This window comes from Rousettus aegyptiacus, unplaced genomic scaffold, assembly GCF_014176215.1.
Source record: "Rousettus aegyptiacus isolate mRouAeg1 unplaced genomic scaffold, mRouAeg1.p scaffold_m13_p_9, whole genome shotgun sequence".
NCBI classification, from domain to species: domain Eukaryota; kingdom Metazoa; phylum Chordata; class Mammalia; order Chiroptera; family Pteropodidae; genus Rousettus; species Rousettus aegyptiacus.
Genome location: NW_023416312.1, coordinates 102,625,501 through 102,645,636, shown reverse-complemented (window position 1 = coordinate 102,645,636; position 20,136 = coordinate 102,625,501). Strand labels below are relative to the sequence as shown.

The following is a 20,136-nucleotide window of genomic DNA, read 5'->3' as shown; positions in this document are numbered from 1 at the left end:
ATTCTTAGATTGAAATCGGTTGCATTCTAATGAAAGTTTCAAAAAACTGACTCAAGTATTTTCTATATCCTGGAAATGAAAATTTTTTATCAACCCCATAAGCAGTGCGGCAATCACGAACCAGGAAAGATGAAGTAATCTTGTACTTTCTTCAGGCACCACAAAATCCTCAGTCTTTCAGGTCATTAATTTAAGCAGGTCTTTCTAGGAGATTTTCCATTAAGACGTGCGACAAAAAACCTTTTTGTTCTCTTATAGCCACTTCCTGAAATTTTCAGTTTACGTCTTTGAAGACAGACAACCCTTAACAAACGTGTGGAATCATTCATTTAATCCCTGTTAACTGAGTTAGATGAAGGAAACATGCAGCAGGGAGAAGGTTCCAGTGACTGCGCTTAGTGTAATGGTAGATCTAGAAGTACCTTAAATATACTTCCCACCCCGCACCCAGAAAAGTTCACAGTGGTAAAGGGGATTGGCTGACTAGCGACAGTCCTACAAAAAAAATTAACCAAGTTCTCACAAACTGAAAGATACCTTTCATCTCATGGTATGACCACCTCGTGATAATAATGGGAACAGAAAACCAAAACAAACAAACCAAAACACTCCAATTTAACTGGAAAAATCTTTGACACTATAAAGGAACCCTGTGACAATCCTGTAGGCCAAACCTCAAAAACTGAATAGAATGTAAAGCTTGGTAGGAAGCTGATTCTTCAATAGCCAAGAAAATATTTTATGAAATCCTATCCTCCCCTTTCTTTCCTAAGCCTATGCTATCAACATTCCAAGAACAGACGTATCAGTGAAAGGAGGCAAATTGTTGGATTTCAGTCGCCAAGGATGCTGAGGCTAACAAAGAAATGTGGGGAAAGTTACAGATAAAAAGAAAATAACTACGGAAACATGGAACGACACACAAGTCCATAGAGACATCAGCACCCAGGGGGCCCAAGGAGTCGGTTCCCCAGTCACCCTCCCCGCTGTCACTGAGATAAACGAAACCGTAGTTCGCTGGGAAATATGGTCTCCAAGAAGCTCAACAGCTGTGACAAGGAAGGGTATTTAACGAGCAAGAGGAAAGTGATGACCGCTTTTCTCATCATCTCATTAAAAGTTTGGGCAAGACCATGGCTCGTATGCCCCTAACGGGCTTGGCAGAGGTAACAGTTCATGTTTTCAATGGTCCTTAAAATGAAGGAATATACTGAGGAGCCTAAGCCCTCCCTCCCCAAAGCAGATTTCTGAGCACAGTGGAATTGCAGGAAATCTTTTAAAATTTATTCTCAAACAGTTGTCTAAGTCATACTCGAGGCTGGTTAAATTGTTCATTAAGAGGACAGTCTCATCTTTCTAGATCTGATGCAAACCTGAAGTAGGGGACTGTGGTTCTGTTAAACTCCAGAGAAAATAAACACTTCGCAAGAAAAAAAAAAACAAAACACTCAAGCGGCTACTTCCAAAACAGTCAACCTGTGAGGGCCAATTCTGCCAGTGTTAAGTTAAAAACTTGGCCTTTAGTTTCACTCCACCTCTGCCTGCTCAGATCCTGAGGGGTCGGATTCTCCGTGCTGACCTCCAAGCCTAGGGCAAGAACTCGGCTGGTGCCAGGGGAGGATCCTCGATCCTTCTTGACACCCCTTCTCCAGCCCTTCACCCCGTGCAGCTCAGAGACCACCTTCCTACCCGATCTCAGACTGCATTTGGTGTCTTTGAAGGAGGCGGGCTGGGAAAATCCTGGGCTGGCGGTTCGCCTCTGACCCGCCAAGCCGGTGCACGGGCCTGAGGGCGGCATGTCACAGATCCTAAGAGGAGGTGACGCTCACCTCCCCGGTCTGGGTTCACAGATTTAGGGGAGAGGAGGTGGAAAAGAAATGGGGGGCTTAAGGCCTTTATTTGCGAGGGGTGGCCCTTGCAAAGGGGCTGAAGTTTGGAGCCCTTTAGACACGGGGCACCACGAGGCAGTGAGGACTTCAGGAGGCTGGGGGCGGACAGCTGTCAGGAACCCGGGAGGGCAGCGGTGGCCTCGGGAGTCTAAAGGGAAGCCTCGGCCAGCCCCGCAGTCCATGTTAGGCTCGCGGCTCGGGGAGGCCCCGTCCCTGGCAGCCCTCGGAGCAGCCCCAGGGGCGGAGGGGCCGATCCGACTGGGAGCGCGGGCTGCCTCGGCCCAGAAAGACTTATTTGTGGACAGGGAAACTTACCGCATGTCCCCGTAAGGCCCGGAGTAGCCCTCCATCCAGGGGGCCATCTCGCTTTTGACACAACTGGGACTCGGGTAGGGCACTCTGCTCACCACGCCGCCGGGATACCACACATCGGGCGGGGGAAAGTCGCCTTCCTGACCCGCCAGCCCCTGCGGTGGCCGCGTGTAGCCGTAGGGGGCCACAGAGCCCGCCTCGCCCGCGCTGCCGCCGGCGCCAGTGCCACAGGGCCCGTACATCTGGCCCTCTTCGGCGGTGAAGAGAGTGTGCCAGGAGGAGGTGGCGGCAGCGGAGGGTGAGCCCGAGCCGGGTCCCGCGGCGCCCCCGCCGTGCAGGCTCGCCAGGTCCCCGTAGCGGCACTGCGCCGCGGCCGCGGCCGCCCAGGCGCTGCCGTAGTCCAGCGGGTTCTCCAGCTTGATGCGGGCGTGCGGGTGGGGAGGCGGCGGCGGGGGCGGCGGCCCGGCCAGGGCGAGCGGAAAGTTGTAGTAGTCGCGACTCTGATACGCCGAGGCCTCTTCCAGGGCGCCGGACTTGTAGAGGGACAGGCTGGATGGCAGCTCAAGTGGCCCGGAGACCTCCGCTTCGCCGCCGCCGGGGCAGCCCAGGCTGTCGCCGTCCAGCGCCTTGGCGTAACCTGCCTTGAAAGGCGGGTAGTCGGAAGTCTCTTCGGCGCCCTTGCTCGGGCGCTCATCCAGCAGGGAGCCTTTGCATTCGGCCAGCTGGGTGCAAGCAGCGGGGCGCACGGCGGGCGGCCCGCCCAGGAGCGGGGCGTACATGCAGTCCCCGCGAAGCTGCTCCCCGGGCCCCAGGTGCTCCAACGACTCCACACCCAAGCCCATGGACACCGACACCGCCTTGCACAGCTCCTTGGCGCTGTCCGAGATGGTCGAGCTGCCCGCTAGGTAACTGTCCTTGGACGAGGTGGGAGCCCCCGCGGCCTCCCGCGCTCTCCCGCCGCTGCCGCCTTCCGATGTCGCCTCCTGCTGCGGCGGCTGCGGCGGCTGCGGTGGCGGCTGCAGGAGTTGCATGCTGCCGGCCTCGCTCAGGATGTCCTTAAGGTTGGCCGAGCAGCCGCTTAACCCCGGGAAAGTGGGGCCCAGCAGGGACAACGTGGATGGGGCAGCTGAGTCATCCTCGTCCGGAGGTGCTGGCGGCGGCGGCGGTAACCCCTTGCCTGCGGCCGCGGCAGCTCCGGGCTCCGGAAGGCAGCCGCTGTCTGCGTGGCCCTCGGGGGCCGACTGGTGCTGGGCGGGCTGCGGTTCCTGCTCCAGGGCCAGGTAGCCCGCCGGGCATCTGCCCTGGCTTTGCGGGGAGCCATCGTCGCCCTGCTGCTGCTGCTGCCGCCCGGAACTGCTCTCCCGCCGCCGCCGCGGCTGCTGCTGCTGCTGCTGCTGCTGCTGCAAACGGGCGCCGGGAGGTGCTGCGCTCGCGGGCTCGGGGTGCCGAGGCCCCGGGGTCTGGATCACTTCTCGGACGCTCTGGAACAGGTTCTGGAAAGCTCCTCGGTAGGTCTTGGACGGCGGCCGGGGGTAGAGCCTCCCCAGTCCTAACTGCACCTCCATCGTTGAGCTCGGCTGAATTTTCCTGCTAATTCCTTGATCCCGCTTCCGCTCCTCGCGCTGACAAGAGTTCAACAGGCGGCGACGCGGTGGTCACTGCAGTGAGCTGGCCACCTGCGGGAAGCTCCCGAGCAAGAAACTTGCAGGAATCAACATACAGACGCGCGGGGACAGGCTCCGAGTCCCGTGCAGTGGGACCCGCGCGCCGGGCACGGTCTGCCCCGCCGGGCTCCGGCTGTCGCTGGGCACTCGCCGGGCACACTCGGAAGATGCTCAAATCTTGAAGAAAAAAAAAAGGGGGGGGGTGTAACTCGCCACCTTACCGATCCAGCGTCCACTAAAGCAGGTGCAGACAACGACCGCGCCGCGTTATTTTTCTTTTCTGCTTTTGTTTGTGCGGTTTCGGTTGGTGTTTATTTTTTTCTTCTTTCTCTTTTTTATTTTTTCCTTGTTTTTTTTTTTTTTTTTTTTTTTTAAGCTACTGGAGACCTGACTGCCTCCTCATCGTTTGCTCTTTGGTCCCGCAAAGCGGCGTGGGGTGCGCGCAGGGGGCGGTGCGGGCGGGAGTGGCGGGGACCCGGGGCGGGGTCCCGGCTGCGGGGCTGGAAGCGAGTGCGCGACCGCCCGGCTCCGCACGGCCGTCTTCGCGCCGCGCCGCTAGCTCGCCGGCTCGCAGCCGAAGGGAGTTCTAGCTCTGCAAACTTGGGCTGGCCGGGCCGGGCCGGCGGGACGCGGGGGGGGGGGCGAGAGGAGCGGGTGGCGGCAGCGGCGGGAGGGGAGACCCGGCGCGGGGTGGGGGGCGAGACGGGGTGCAGGGAAGGGAGACAAAGGCAGCCGTCAGTCCTACCCCGCAGTTGCCTCGCTTCCTCCGAGTCTCTAGCAGCTTTCAAAAACTTCACCGAAGGGGAAAGGGTAGCTCCGGGGCGGCGGCTTCGAAGCCGCCGCGCTGCGAGAGGCGCAGGCTGTCGCCAGAGCCCCGCTGGGGTTGACGCGGTGCGTCCCTTCGGCTCCTGCCCCGCACTGGAGCGGCGAGCTTGCTAGCCTCGCCTCCACTGCTCCTCCGCCTCCGGGCTGGCTCGGGACCCTCTGGCTCTCCCAGCGCGTTGGCTCCCCAGGACCTCGGAGGGGGCGCTGGGAGGTGCGGAGCGAATGCAACAGTTTGCGAGCCGGGTCCCGCCCCCGCCGGGCCGGCCTCCGCGCCTTCCCACCCCCTTCCTCCCTCCCTCCCCTCTCGTCCCCTCCCCTCCGCTCCCCTCTCCTCCCCTCCCCTCCCCTCCCCGCGCGCATACGCCCAGTGGCTTTGAGAAGCAAGTGCTGGCGCAGCGTGGGTGAGGGCGGGAGGCAGCCGCTGCAGCCCAGGGGGACCCCCCGCTCCCCCAGCAGCCCCCGCCTCCCCGGCCCGGGCTGTAGGCGCCGGGCCCGAAGCCTTAACCCCGAGCTTTATTTTGAGGACGGTTCTGCCGGAGCTCCCGGAGGCCAGCGCTTACCGGTTGGGTTCTGAAGTCCAATCTCAGAACAGGCGGTGTGCGCGCGTGGGATGGCGGGGTGCGGGGTGGGCTGGGGCCAACGCAGTATCAGCCCCTTCGGCCACGGGCTACGCTCAGGGCAGACGCAAAAGTGCAGACGCGAGGCTCTGCTTCAAACTCGGGACGAGCTGCGGCCGAGGCGGCAGACACTTGTTGAAAGCTTTCAGATCTCTCCAGAGGGCAGACTGGGCCTGGTGGCATGGTACCAGTTGCTCTAGGAACCCTCCGCCCGGGAACCAGAAGTCTTCTCTACCCTCCTTTTTCCTGTCTGGCATTGCCTCTAACCACACGCTTCTCACCTGCCCGTATGTGCAAAGGCAAAATCACCCAGACAACCAGTCAAAACACGCGAACACCAGAAATACACGGGAACCTCGATTTTGTCCAGGATTTTTGCAGACGTTTGTTGACATACAGGCACTTCCTTTTCCAAGTGGCCTTTGCATACTTTAAGCTTGCGAACTGCGCTTTTCGAGGACTGGAACTTACATAGGATCGCTTCTCTTCCTCTTGGTGGACGGCCAGGAGTGGAGGGTGGCATGGGGTACTGCCATTGCTCTTCTCTAGAGGAGGTCCCGTAGTCCCTGTGTAAAGATGGAGAAGCAGGTAGCAATGAAGTGGTAGAAGAAATGGAAGGGCAGACCCATAGGGAGGGACATTTCTTTCGGTGTCAACAGCTTTCTATGCCTCCTCAGCTTTTAAAAATTTTAGATCTTTGGATCTGAGCCGGGTCCGTCTATCCCAGAAGGCTTCTGGAGATCTTCATCTGGGCCTCTTCTGCTTTTCTCAGGCATCTACAAAGTCTTACCTTGCCCATACCCCAACCTTGTGAACTTTTACTTTCTTTGACCAAAAGAGGTAACTCAATCCTAAAGGTGGAGAACACTGAGCATTATCAGCTCTATTTTCCACATGAAGACACTGAAGCAAGGACATCATTCGTCCTACGTTTTTCAGCTAGTCTTCCATCTCACTGCTATCTTAGCTAGACTCATCGATGTCGAGGGCACTTAGAAAAGGGCTATAAATGAACTTTACAGAACCCAAAGGTCTGAGGAGCTTTTCATCTGAGAAGGTGAACAATTATCCCCAGGGATTTTAATGGCCTCGGCCTTCCCTGGATATTTCCCAAACATACCCGGGTACCTTTGTTGGGGAGGAATCTCACAGATCACACCTTATAGTAGAGAAGCAGCCTATTCATAGAAATGTCAAATCGTAACAAGGCAAATTCTCCATTCACTATTGTAATGGAAAAACAGGAATATGTAATTGAAGTGCAGAGACACTTTGAACACCTTATTTGAATAGTCATCACGACCTCTAGTTCCACTAAAGCTTTTAACTAGGGTTGCTCAGAAGGAATTGAGTCAGCATAGCTGGGGGGAAAGTAGAATGGAAATAATAGTCTCAGAGCCAGGAGGTAGAGGCCGGACCAGATGGTCTTTCTGACTTTGACAATTTACAATGAGTTTTCTCATTTACACCCATTCGGAGGTATGTCTGGAGGGGGTGCTAATGGTGGTGAAATGACCAATGGGGGGTGGGGTGAGGAACGTAGTTATAAGCAAAGAAGCCTGAAGAAAACTAAGATGAGAACTGATTCTCTGAATAATTTTCTATCGAATAAATGGTAGCCCAACAGACATTCAAACCCAGGTCTGAATTACCCTAAAGTTCATATTGCTTCCACAGCATCAAAAATTGTTTTCACAGTTTTGTCATCAGAAAATTGTGGCCAGTGATATCTATTCTCAAAAGATATATGTGCTAATTAAAGGAGCTCATGTATATGTAACGATTTTGTAAACAAGAAAACGTTCTACAAATCTGAGGGATCACTTTGTTATGTTTTATTTTTAAAGGTGGCATTCTCAACATTTGTCTCATCGTCAGGAAAGGCTAACTGCTGTGAATGTAATAGGGGCATATTACTTTATTTTGAATTTTAAACTCTGATTCCCCACCTCAAATCCGATTTTGCTGCCATTGCTTTTAAGCTCGAGAGACACTGCTGAAGAATGTTCTATAAATTATGTGCTCTTACCATCTTTATTCTCCTCCTTCTTCTCTTCCTTATTCTTTGCAGTTATTTATTTATTTATTTAGCAAGGAAGGGACCAGCGATTCCCTCCCTCTCAGGGGGTATAGGTTTTTGCCATGGACTTCCTCTGCAATTTCAAGCGGACTTTGCTCATGGAATTTTCCCTAGCTCCTGGCTCCGTAAAGCCAAGATCAGCTGACCTTTGGGGAATGGTGGACCTTCTCCAAGTCCTGTGAGTTTTATCTCCTATATATCTCGCAAATCTGCCCATGTCTCTTCATCTCTGCTGCTGCCAAGCTAGTTGCAGGCACTGGCTTTTCTTACCTGCACCGCCGTAAATGGTCTCCCTCTTCCACTCATGTTTCAGCTCTGCATTGAGAAGCCAGGGGGATTTTTTTTAAACTGAGACTTATTTGTTTTAGAGTAGCTTAAGGTGCACAATGAAACAGAGGGAGGCACAACAATTTTCCACGTACTCTTCGTTCTCACACAAGCACAGGCTTCCCTCAACACCCCCACCAGAGCAGAAGAATCTATATTGATACATTATAATCCGCTAAGTCCATTGGTTAAGATTCTTCTTGGCCATGTACTGTTTGGACAAATGTATAAGACATGTATCTATCATTATGGTCACATGCAGAGTATTTTCACTGCTCCAAAAGTTCTCTAAACTCTGCATGTTCACCCCCCACTCCAGCCCCTGGCAACCATTAATCTGTTTACTGTCTCCATTGTTTTGCCTTTTCCAGAATGTCATGTGGTTGGAATCATACAATATGTAGCCTTTCAGACTGGCTTTTTTTTTTGCTTAGCAATATGCATTCAACTTTCTTCCACATCTTTTTATGACTTGATAGCTCATTTCTTTTTAGTAGTGAATGATATTCCATTGTTGGATGTGCCACAGTTTATTTATCCATTATCTACTGAAGGGCCTCTTGGTTGCTTCCAGGTTTTGGCAATTATGAATAAAGCTACTATAAACATCATTCTTGTGTGGACATAAGTTTTCAGCTCCTTTGGGTAAATACCAAGAAGCACAATTGCTAGATTGTATAGTAAGAGTATGTTTATTTTTGTAAGAAACCACCAACTGTCTTTCAAAGTGACTATGCCACTTTGATTTCCCACAAGCAATGAATGAGGGTTCCTGTCGCTCCACATCTTTGCCAGCATTTGGTGGTGTCAGCATTCCGGATTTTGGCCGTTCTGGCAGTGGTATCTCATTTTTTTCGAATTTCCATTTCCCTGATGACATATGATGTGGAACATCTTTCCATGTACTTATTCGTCATCTGTATGTCTTCTCTGATGAACCGTCTGTTAAGGTGTTTGGCCTGTTGTTTTAATCAGGTTGTTTGCTTTCTTATTGTTGAGTGAATTTTAAGAGCTTTTTTAAAAAAATATTTTGGACAACAGTCCTTTATTGATATGTCTTCTGCAAATATTTTCTCCCCATCTGTGGCTTGTCTTCTCATTCTCTTGGCATAGTGTTTCACAGAGCAGAAGTTTTTAATTTTAATGAAGTCCAGTTTATTCATTCTTTCTTTCATGGATCATGCCTTTGGTGTTATATCTAAAAAGTCATCACCACACCCAAGGCCATCTAGGTTTTCTCCTGTGTTGTCTTCTAACTTCTAACAGTTTTATACTTCGCACTTTATATTTAGGTCTGTGATCCATTTTGAGTTAATTTTCATGATGGGTATAAAGTCTGTGCCTAGATCCATTTTTTTCTTTTTTTTCTTTTTTTTTGCACATGGATGTCCCATTGTTGTACCACCGTTTGTTGAAAAGACTGTCTTTGCTCCATTGCATTGCAGTTGAGTATATTGATGTGGGTTGATTTCTGGACTTTTATTCCAGAGGGATTTTTTTAAAACAACCTGATTAAGGTATTATTGAGATATATATTCTTAGTACAAACTGATAACTTTTTACATAAAACCATCAGCCAATCAACATAGTGTAAATATCCCTGAACCCCAACATTTCTTTTGTGCTCCCTTTTACTTCCTCTCTCCACCACTCGTATATTCCCCTTCTGGCCATCAATGACCTATGCTTTGTCACTGTAGATTAGTTTTCGTTTTCCAAAGTTTTTATCGACGATGAGACCATCATCATTTGTTTGTCTGGCATCTTTCACTCAGCATAATACCGTTGATATCCATGTAAGCTCTTATGTGTTATCAGTAGTTTGCTCTTCTTTAATGCTAAGCAGTATTCCACTGTGTGGATGTATCACGATTTGTTTATCCATTTGCTTGTTGATGGCATTTGGGTTGTTTACAATTTTGGACTATTACAAATAAAGTTTCTATGAATGTTTATGCTTATGTCCTTATATAGGCCTGTGCTTTTATTTTCTTGACTGTATATTTAGCAGTAGAATGGGTGGGTCACAGAGTAAGTGTATATTTATCTTTTTAAGAAACTGCAAAGTTGTCTTCCAAAGCGGCTGTACTATTTGCATTCCCATCGGCAGTTTCTGTACATCCCCTATGACACGGGTATGGTCAGTCTTCTGAAATTTAGTATTCTGATTTGATGTGTAGGCATTTCTCATTTAACTCACATGTATCCAATGAATAATAATGTAGAACATGTCTCATGTGATTATATGTCATTTGTATATTTCCTTTGACAAAGACTTTGCTTACCGGTATCTTTTTAAGAGCAGAAAATCTTAATTCTGATTGAAGTCCAACTTAGCAATTTGTTCATTTACGTAGTGTGCTTTTGGTGTCAAACATAAATATATATATATATTTTTCTAACCCAAGATTGCAAACTGTGCTTTAAAACCCTGTGTCTTTTTCCTAAAAGTTGTGCAGCTTCAGTTTTATGTTGAGGTCTATGATCCACTTTACTTTTTGAATATGGATATCAGTTCTTTCATATACAGATGTTGGTTTGTTTCAGTACCATTTGTTGAAAAGAAAATCCTTTCTCCTCTTACATGCCTTTAGACCTTTGTTAATAATCACTTGTCAGCATACGCTTGTATAGAAGGCTCTTTTTAAAGTTGAATCCCGTCTTATTGCTGGCTTCCCACTACTCTTGGTATATAAACGTGCAAACCTTTGACCAGGCACTGCATGACCTGGCATCGGTCCACCTCTCTGATTTCATCTCATACCGCTTTTCCTTCTGCCTCCTGAGCTCTGCTCACACTGGCCTTTACTCAAAGTTCCTCAAATGCCCAAAGTCCCTCCTTCCTTCCTTTGGATAAGCTATTCCCTGTACCTGAAATGCTGGTTTGTCCTTCTCTTGGGTAATTTAGTTAACCTATGTATTTGGCACTTCCAGAATGACGTCTCGGCCCCCCTAGGCTAGCTACAGGTCTCCTCCAAACCTACCTTTATGTTTTAACGGTACCCAATATTTTTCCTTTGGAGGACTTCTCCCAAATATGATGAATATTAATTGTTCATTTAGTTGTTTAATATCTATTTTCCTCACAGGACTATAAGTTTTTTTTTTCTGAGAGCAGGGACCATGTTGGTTTAGTTCATTATCAAACCCTTAGAACTCAGACTGGTGTGGCACATGGTCAAGTGCTCAATAAATATCTGCTGAATAAACAGATGCATTCCATTTTCACAGAATTAAAATTCTATTTCCAATCTGGGAGACTGGCTTTGGAAGTTTGCAAAAACTCCTTTGGTTTCAGCATGGTTAGAAATGTAATAAACCTTCTCTTCACATACAAACAGAGAATCCCTCCGATTATGCAGTGAATGAGTTTTTATTAAGCATGGACTATTGGCCAGGCTCTGTGCTAGGCACTGGGGATTCCCGGATGTACAGAACACCGAGGTCTGTATCTCTCAGGAGCTCATTCACAGTCTAGGAAGGAGAGTGAGGAATCCTATAAATAACTGCATCTCAGTTGGGCTGGAAATGATGAGTGAGGCTTATGAATCAATCCTCAGGGTTCTTCCGTCTGCCGATTTGTGATTGTTTGCTATTTCCTCCACTTTGAGGATTATGAAGGACTATTTTCTCATCTCATGTTTTCCTCGTGCCACTTAATGTTGGAGCCTCCCTCTCATCTTATCCTTTCCCACAGCTCCAGCCCTAATTTCTCCCCCGACCGCCCTCTTCCAGGCTATCATTGACAGAATCAAACTCATCGGGTTGTTTCTAAAAAGATGGCTCCAACGTCATCGCTCCTTTGCTCTATAACTTTCAATTGCCTACATCAGGTGTCTCAAACCCAAATGCCTCCTAAGTAACAAACATGAGTGAAGAGGTCCTGGTGTTAGAGAAACAAAGGGTGTGCGGTAGAGGCTGAGGCCAAGAAGAGAACAGATGGTCCATCTAAAGGAGGCGCCACCACCGAACTCCACCGGGCTGTTGCCAGGCAGATACGCACACTCAGTACTCCAGATGTTCCGTTATCTTTAAGAAGAGCATTCCAGACTTTAATGTGAAATCTCCTACATTTTTTTAAAAGTTGACAACAGATTCAACTGCTTTGAAAACATCACGCAGGACAACTTTTTCCAGGCAAAAAACAAAAACTCAAACCCAAACCAAAACACGTCTATGGACAGGAATCAGTTCGTGCGATGCCAGTCTGCCACCTCTGACCTTCAGGTTCAAGTCGGTGCTCCATAGCCTGGCCTTCGAAGCCTCTCACCATTAGGCCCTACTGCCCCCCTGCAGCTCGTTCTCCCATCTCTTTCTCCTGCCAACCGCCCAGCCCTTTAGCTCTGTCGGACTTCCTGGGCCCCCTCTGAACTTGCCCTACACTCTCAGGCCTGCCTACCCTTTGGTCATGCTGTTTGCTTTTACTGAAATGTTATTCCCTCTCTCCCCTCATGACTGAATTCAACTTATCTTTCAAACATAGGTCAAATACTGAAGTATCTGAGAAGTGTTTCTGGATTTATTAATCATTATTATATAACCCTTGTTGTTATCTCTTTTAAAACACTTATCACAACCTGATATATATATATATATATATATATATATATAGTATATAGTATATGTAGTATATATACGTACACATATACATATACATATACATACTATGTATGTTCATTACATATCCATATATTCACATGTAGATATATAACGTATAAAGTCCTCCTCCCCCAGGCAGAACCCCCCACTTATGCATAGCCATTCATTCATTTCTTTATTCAACAAAAGTGTGGCACTCCTACTACCTGTCAGACACTCTGATAGGTGCTTGGACTGAGAGCTCTAAATGCTCCTTTTAACCAAAATGCAGGTATACAATGTTAAACACTAGCTAACTACATAGGGCACTGTCTCCATGTCTGCTTTTTGACTGCCAACAATGACAATGACTCCCTGGGGCCCCACTGTGATGCTCTGGTATTTGAACTATGGGACAGTGATGACTACTTACTTTTCTACAAGAAACCAGGTGAGTAGGGGTTAGCTCTATAAGGAGGAAACTGAAACTCTGAACTATTCATCAGTTTATCCAAAGTCAGACAGATGACAGAAGGCCGGGCCGGGACTATGGACCTAGATGTTATATCCCTTAACAGCTGACTCATCCCTGTACCTCAGCTGCCTCGCTGGTGCTCCGGTGAGGGGTGCCCTGTCTATATTGTGCAGATCAAACATTAGACGAGTGGGGGCAATATTGTAGCTACGGTACAACACGGCATCTTGTTACAGGTTCTGCTGTTATATTTGATGAAAAATAAAAGAAAATACTCCCTACTTCTATTTATGTGCTGTGTGACCTCTAGCTAATCTGTCGCATCAGGGCTCCTTTTATTTATTTTTCTTTTTTGTAAACTAGAGATGATAATAATTACCTCCTTGACAATTTGTTGTGAAATAAAAGAAATGCAAATAAAATGTGTAATAAGTAATGTAGGGAAGAGGCAAGAGAACTAAACAAAGGAAGGTTTCTGCTGGGACGGCTGACAACCCATTCCCACAGTGAAGGGGAAACAGTCGTTAAGAGGCGCCCTGCACAAAATAAGATCGTCCACTCCCTGTGGCTGAGACCACGGGGAACCTGTGGATCCGCGGCTGGCAACTGCCAGCCTTTCACGCTATATATTCCTGCCTTGTCAGCTACATACTTTCCCCTCCCTCACTTTATGCCGATGCCATGCTTCGAAAATGAGTAAACGAAGTCTTTAAACTTAATACCCTGGGGTCTCTCTCACTGTCCCTGTGTCTCTCTTTCTCTGTCCCTGAGTCTCTCTCTCGGGCGCTCTCCCTGCCTCTGCGAGGAGACCACACTCTGTCTGGGGAGCATCACCACGTCTCTAATAAGTTTTCCTTTTGATTCTGACTTTAGCCGGCGTTTGAACCCTTTCTTGTGCTCAGCAAAGAACCCTGTTCTCTCTCGGTGTGGGGCTTCTCACTCAGGGAATTTGCTCCATGTTGCATCATAAAGATTATCATAAAAGTTTGTCCATTATGTGCCAAAATGTATAGTATGTATTTGTAATGCTTCGACAACTCTCCAAGGGAGTTATTATCATTATTATTTTCATTTCAAAGATGACAGTATTGAGGCAGAACTAGAACTTGAAGCCTGCTCTGTTTGAAACAAAACAGAATGTCGTATTGCCTCTCAGGCATTAGGCAACAGTTAATTGCTGGTATCATCGGTATAGTGCTATTTACTTTACAAAATACCTAAGGATATTTGACCCTAAGTTCAAGTGCCAGGGATAACATTTGGGATTCAAAGTTTAAACTCCACATTTAAAAGGTTTCAACACATGTGAAGCAGAGGTCAACAGTTGGAAAGCATTTCAGCAAGATCTCTCTTTCTTTCTCCTGACCTGCATCTCACCCTTCCCCATCAAAATGGCCCTATCTCATGAGATTCTAGAAATGACCTTACCAAAATCTGTTGTTGAAAAACAGGTTTCTAGGTGAAAACACACAGGGAATCTTGGCTCATATTTTTTTTTCGCTGTACCAGGTACTGAGGAGGGAATCAACAGCTGCCAAAATGGAAAAGGACCATCAATCAGAGGACATATGTAACCTATGGATCTTTAAGAATGGAGTGTTCTGGGGAAGTCGGTGCGGCCAAAAGATGCACCTGAGATCACGGCTATGTTTCATAGTAGCAGAGCCTCCCTGTAGAGTTCAAAGCTAGTGGTTCCACTGACTGTCATGACATCCCTGTCATTTCTCCAGGTTAACAAACAGGGGGGTGTCGTCACCCTATCTGCTTGGTTTGTCTGTGACTTTAGGCCCTGAAAACAGTGACCTTTGCATATGACAACATGGTTCACAAAGAATATTTGCATACAATACTTCAGTCAGTTGTCTTAGCAACTTCAGGTTGTTATGCAATTAGCTCTGTTATGCAAAAGAGGAACCTGACCTTTGAAGCTAAAGTGACTTGCTCAAGGTCATTCAGCTATTCAGGTCAGAGAAATACGGGGCCAGAATTCTCCTCTGTCAGAGTTCTTTTTTGCACAGCAGAATTTTCAGTGATTAGTCCCCCTCAACAAGTGATCCTCTGTCCCCAGGGACACACATTATTTGCAGCTAATTGAAATCTTTGGTTAAGCTTGGACTCACTCTATCTTGAAACTGGGACGAATTCTCTGGAGTAGCTTCTGGACATGGGTGATAGTGAGGTCACAAGGGTATCGAGGTATTATAGGTGCAGTCCCACAATTCCTTGCTCCCACTTTCCTGAGAAGTGTGACCTATCTCACATGCCCCTGAGAAAACGCCTCTACTTCTTATGTTTCATTCTTACCCAGAACAACTAACTCCTTAGAATATTATGAGTCAATCTGTGAACATCAAAAGTTAATTAATTTTTGGCTGAGTTGAAATGAAAATCAGTGTAAAGAAGGGAAATCATTCTCTCATACCTTTGAAAGAGGAAGGCCAGTAGTAGGAATTCTTATACTTTACTAAGAAATCACAAATAGTGCTCTGATATTTATTAGTAGGAATTCTTATACTTTACTAATAAATCACAAATAGTGCTCTGATATTTATTAGTTGAAAATCTGTTACTTCATTTAGATGGATGATTCCAGGTTGTGCAAACTGGAATTAAGAATTATTATGATCAAAGCCATAGAGAAAAGCAAATGGTATTTCCCATCAGACCCAAACTGATTACATCCTCATAGAATCGCAAAGGCCGCCAGTCCCGGTTGTTCTGCTTTCTGAAGCAACGCAAACCTGGGACTAAAGTGGATTCAAATACAATGATCAAATGCCAGCTCATTGGCAAACACCCCTTTGTCTTTCATCCGGCATCGCCAGTCCTTACTCACCTGCTTTCCGACCGCAGCCAAAACGCAAGTGCACATGCCGTGGCAGCGTCCGGAAACCTTGTCTGCAAGGCTACTGAAGGCTGCCCCTGTCACAGAGAGCAAAACAGGACGGTGACATGGACACAAAAGGAATACGATATTGCAAGAGCATCTGGGTAGTGCAATCAGATAGAAATGAAAGTGTCCCATGCAGAAATAACTTGTTCGAGGGTCTCTCATCACCAGAGTCTACGCGCTGGACTACAATGACAGCTAATATTTATTACACGCTTATGATGTGTTAGCCGTCCTTTTAAGACCTTTACATGAACTAACTCTATTAATAGTAAGAGTACATACTCTGTGTGCAGTTATTCTTCTAGCAGCTTTATGTAAATTAACTCACATAATCCTCACAGCAATCTTATGAGAAAAGTACTATTACAACTGTCATTTTACAGAGGAGTAAAGACAAGGAGTAAAATAGAGCAACTTGTCCAAAGTCATGCAGCAAGTAAGTGATAGCTACGTTTGGAACTCCTGAATCCTGGCTCTATAGCTTTTCTACCCTGATTAATAAATAATATTTGCATATCACATGCATGGTCCTTTTCTCATTGGTAGAATGCCAGAAAGTCTCAAGGAATAACTGACCTTTTCCCAGCAACATGCTAGTGCAAAGCAGAAGAAAGAACCAAGCCCATTGTTTTCAATGTTAGTAGAATGAACTTTTATTTTGTTAAAAAAAATCAGAACAGTTAGGATATGTTGAGCATTTAAGAGTTTCCAAAGCCTTTTTTCATCCTATCTAATAGCAACTACTCTATGAGTTCAGCTAGGAAGGTATTTTTATTGTCATTTCACAGATGAGAAAACTGAAGCTCACAGAGCTTAAGGCACTTGCTCAAGGCCACACAGTTTGAAAGTTACAGCCACAAGATTCAAAGACTCAAACATCTTCTGACTCTAATCCCAAATCGTAATAGCTTGATATGTGTTCTGACTGTGATGTGGACCCTTGATGAGTCTCTGCTTTGCTTTGTGCCTAAATTTCTACAGGTCTCTTAATCGTGCAAATAGCACCTGGCCTACAAGTTCTGTCACTAAAAAACCATATGTGATCAAGTGATAAGTAAGTAAAAGCAGAAAGTACTTGTCCAATGGCAGGATTCTGTGCATATACAAGCTCACCAATGACTTCTCTTTGGTTTTGATAAATACTGGGCTTTACTAGTAGTCAGTTATGGTTGCGAGTTGAGCTTGGAACTCAGTGGAGTTTACTAAGGCAAAAACGGAAATTGAGTAATTTATTACAGAGCTATTTATAATATTAAGTCTGGAAGGGTGTCTCACACAACAATAATTCTGCTGGGCCTCAGAAATAATAGAAGGGACTCAGTGCTCTCAGGACTCACACACACACACACACACACACACACACACACACACACACCCTCTCTCTGTCGTCTCTGCTTCTCTTTGCACATCTTCTTTTTCTCCTCTCTCTGCAGACCACTTTCTCCATTCTAAGTCCCCACAAGAGAACATGGCCACTAATAACACTTCTACAGTTCACGTTAGGAGCCAAACAGGGCTGGAATCTCTTGGTTCAAAAGCATAGATGAGAATTGTCAAGGTACAAGTTTGGGTCACCTGCCCATATTTTGGCACCAGGGAGCGGGATCACATTGCAGGAATACAGTGATGCTCAGTAACCATGTGGTGGGGGGATTTCTTCTGGAAAAAGTGAAGAACAGTACCCCTCTGAGGGACTTCTGGAAAGACAGCTGGATCACTCAGTTTCCTCTACAGAGACAAAGAGCAGATGTGTTTGTGAACCAGTGCAACCTAAGGGCCTTGCTATTGAGAGCTGGAGATGAGTTTCTCTGCATATCCAAATGGATCCGCGTCCTTCTGCAGTCCTGGTGATGCTTCATAAGAGATCTATGCTTTGAGACTGCTTAAAAGAACTTCCGGGGATATTAGTCATCACTTTGCCATCCTCTTCCATGCTAGAACAGATGATTGACTAGCGTTCTGGTGAACACACTTTGAGAAGCCTTTTAGCTCTGACATTTGATGGCTCTATTATTGTCATGTCTCCTGCAGCTTGACCAGTCTTCGACCACCTGGTATGACTTCAGAGGGGCTTGAGTCTTACTGCTATTCCCTGGAATTCTACTATTCGTGGCCTTTTTTTTTTGCCTTAAGGCTAAGCCGCAATTCAGCATCCCTTCCTTGGAAGTGGTTATTCATGATGTCTTGTCAGTCATCGGCACATCAATATGAATTAGTGGACCATATCATTTCCTCAGAGAAGATTCACTTAGAGGAGGGAGAAGGAAAAAAGGTGGGAAGACAAAGGGAAGATGGGCGGGGAAGGAGTGAAGAGAGGCCCAAAGACAATGCATTTCTCCCTCACTGCTTAGAGAGCCAGACTTCCCTGTGCAAAGTACCCGGGTACCTCCAGCAGCTGGGCCATGATGCGAATGACACTCTCATAGTCAACAGAATCTGTGACAACATGCTCTCTGGGACTTAAAGTTAGCAACTCATGCTTTTTAGCCTCTCTTGCTATCAAGTAGAATCACAACTATTAATAATTTTCTCAGTTCGATAATTTACAGTTGACAAAAATGTTTCCATGTGCATCGTCTAACCTGATTCTCGCAACTCCCTGAGAAGTGTGCCAGGTGATGGTGATCACTTCGTCTTGCAAACTGAGGCACACAGTCAATACACATTAAAACCCCTGGCCTGTACACTCCACAAAAGCAAAGGTCTTGTTTGCTTCATTGTCCGTTCTTTCTCAGGCCCCTACCTCTGAGCTCGATGCTTAAGAGGAACTCAACTGCAATTTGTTAAATGAATTTCCTTCACTTGGGTCCATATCTTCTCTGACTGTCAAACCTACGCTCTACAATGCCAGGGACCCAAATAGGAACTGGTATTGGAAGAACATTCCAGGGCCTGTATATTTTATTTGATCTTCATGAGACTTCTGCAAAGTAGGGATTTCTCTTTCTTTCTGACCTTCAGACGTGTATAGATTGTCACAACCACGAAGCGACAGAGCTGAGATTTTAACCCAAGCCTCTTGGCACCACAGCCATCAAGACTGCCTCTGTATAGAATTATAATATCAGTTCTCCTCATTTCTCAGAGTCAGAACGAGAGCAATATGAATCCATGTAAGTCACGGAAGGGATCAAAGCGTGGACAAAGTGAGAGATGGTAATTAGTGTTGCTGTCTCATTCTGTCGAACTGTATTTTTCCCTAATAAAAATTCACTTTCTCCAAACTCATTTCCTCCAGGAAGCTCACTTGAAGTGTGAAGGGCTGAGGGTGCCTGAAGCCACCTCCCTGCTACCTCAGGTCCTTCTGAACTTCTAATAAGCTCATAACAAAGTGAGAAGAAAGTTTCCAATGTATATATTTTCTTTCCTTGTCTTTCTTGGCAATGGTTATTTCTTTGACTGGTCTACGGAAATGGCCACCTCTCAGTGATGAAACTCGGTGGTAATTAAACCACTTATTGTGTGGTAAAATAACAATAGTAGTAATGACAATACTTGTAATCATTTCCATGTGCACCGTAATTTACAATTGTCACTTCCAGTAACTCGTGTCAGGGCTTTGGTCTCCTGCTCTCATGTCTCCTCACCATCTTCTTTCAATCCTCGAAACCAGCTGGGTTTTCACTTACCACATTTTGCTTAACAGTTTGTTTCTTAATGGTTGGAACAAACCAGTGATGCCCAGCCTGGTCTTGCAACACCTGGGAAGCTTTGGCTCATATTACTTCCTCTCCTTAAAATGTCCTTCTTCCTCTCCCTCTTTATCCAAATCGTACTTATGTTCCAAGGTTCAGCTCAAAGCTCACCTTCCCTTCGAACCTTCCAGGTCCACCCCAGCTCACAGTGCTCCTGTCTTTCTCAGAAGGCCTGGGACACTTGTGCCCTTCAGTTGACACTTAACACGGCATGTCTAATGTTACTGATTTTTGTGTATACATCAAAATTATGTATGTTGCATGTGTACTCAGCAAACAGTTGGCACCCAATAAATGTTTCTTGATCTTATTGTTAATGTTCTCATTAACATATCATAAATTCTCCCGAACGTATAAAAAAATTTTTATTTCAATTAAGAAATAGCAAGTGCTTCCTTGAAGAAAGACATAGCATATAATAGAGAGAACCTTGGATATAGGATGATAACCCTAGGCTGGAGCTCTAGATCCGTCTGTTTCACCTGTTTGAACTTGAATAATTCCCTTTACCTCAAAATGTTTTCAGTTTCCTCATCTGTAAAAAGAGGCTAGAAGTACCTTCCCTGCACAGTGCCTGGGCGGTATCAAGTCTTAATAAATAGTTTGAGAAACAAGGAATCAATATTTATTTCCCACAGTGAGCATGAGTGTCAGTGGAACCGTGTATTCAGGAGTGCTTTGCCAACTACTTCTGTAGAGAAAATAATCAGGGATGACCATTATGCAAGTAAAGAAGGCTTTATGTGGGGGCCTGCCAACTGAGTTGCTTTCAGGCTTCTCC

At 46.5% G+C, this 20,136-nt stretch overlaps 1 protein-coding gene across 2 annotated transcripts in view; it reads right to left on the bottom strand.

Annotated features, from left to right (window-relative positions):
- The window catches only part of AR (androgen receptor), a 142,272-nt gene extending 136,766 nt beyond the window's left edge, over nt 1–5,506 (bottom strand). The window contains exons 1-3 of one of the 2 annotated variants that reach the window (XM_016158199.2): nt 5,251–5,506; nt 4,611–4,894; nt 2,205–4,042 (exon numbers count right to left, since the gene is read on the bottom strand). In XM_016158199.2, the coding sequence (XP_016013685.2) occupies nt 2,205–3,766 (1,562 nt within the window). In that variant the 5' untranslated portion in view covers nt 3,767–4,042; nt 4,611–4,894; nt 5,251–5,506. Of the gene's footprint in view, nt 1–2,204; nt 4,422–4,610; nt 4,895–5,250 lie in introns of those variants that run through there. The other variant, XM_036226578.1, reaches the window with a different exon arrangement.
- Nucleotides 5,507–20,136: the final 14,630 nt, after the last annotated feature.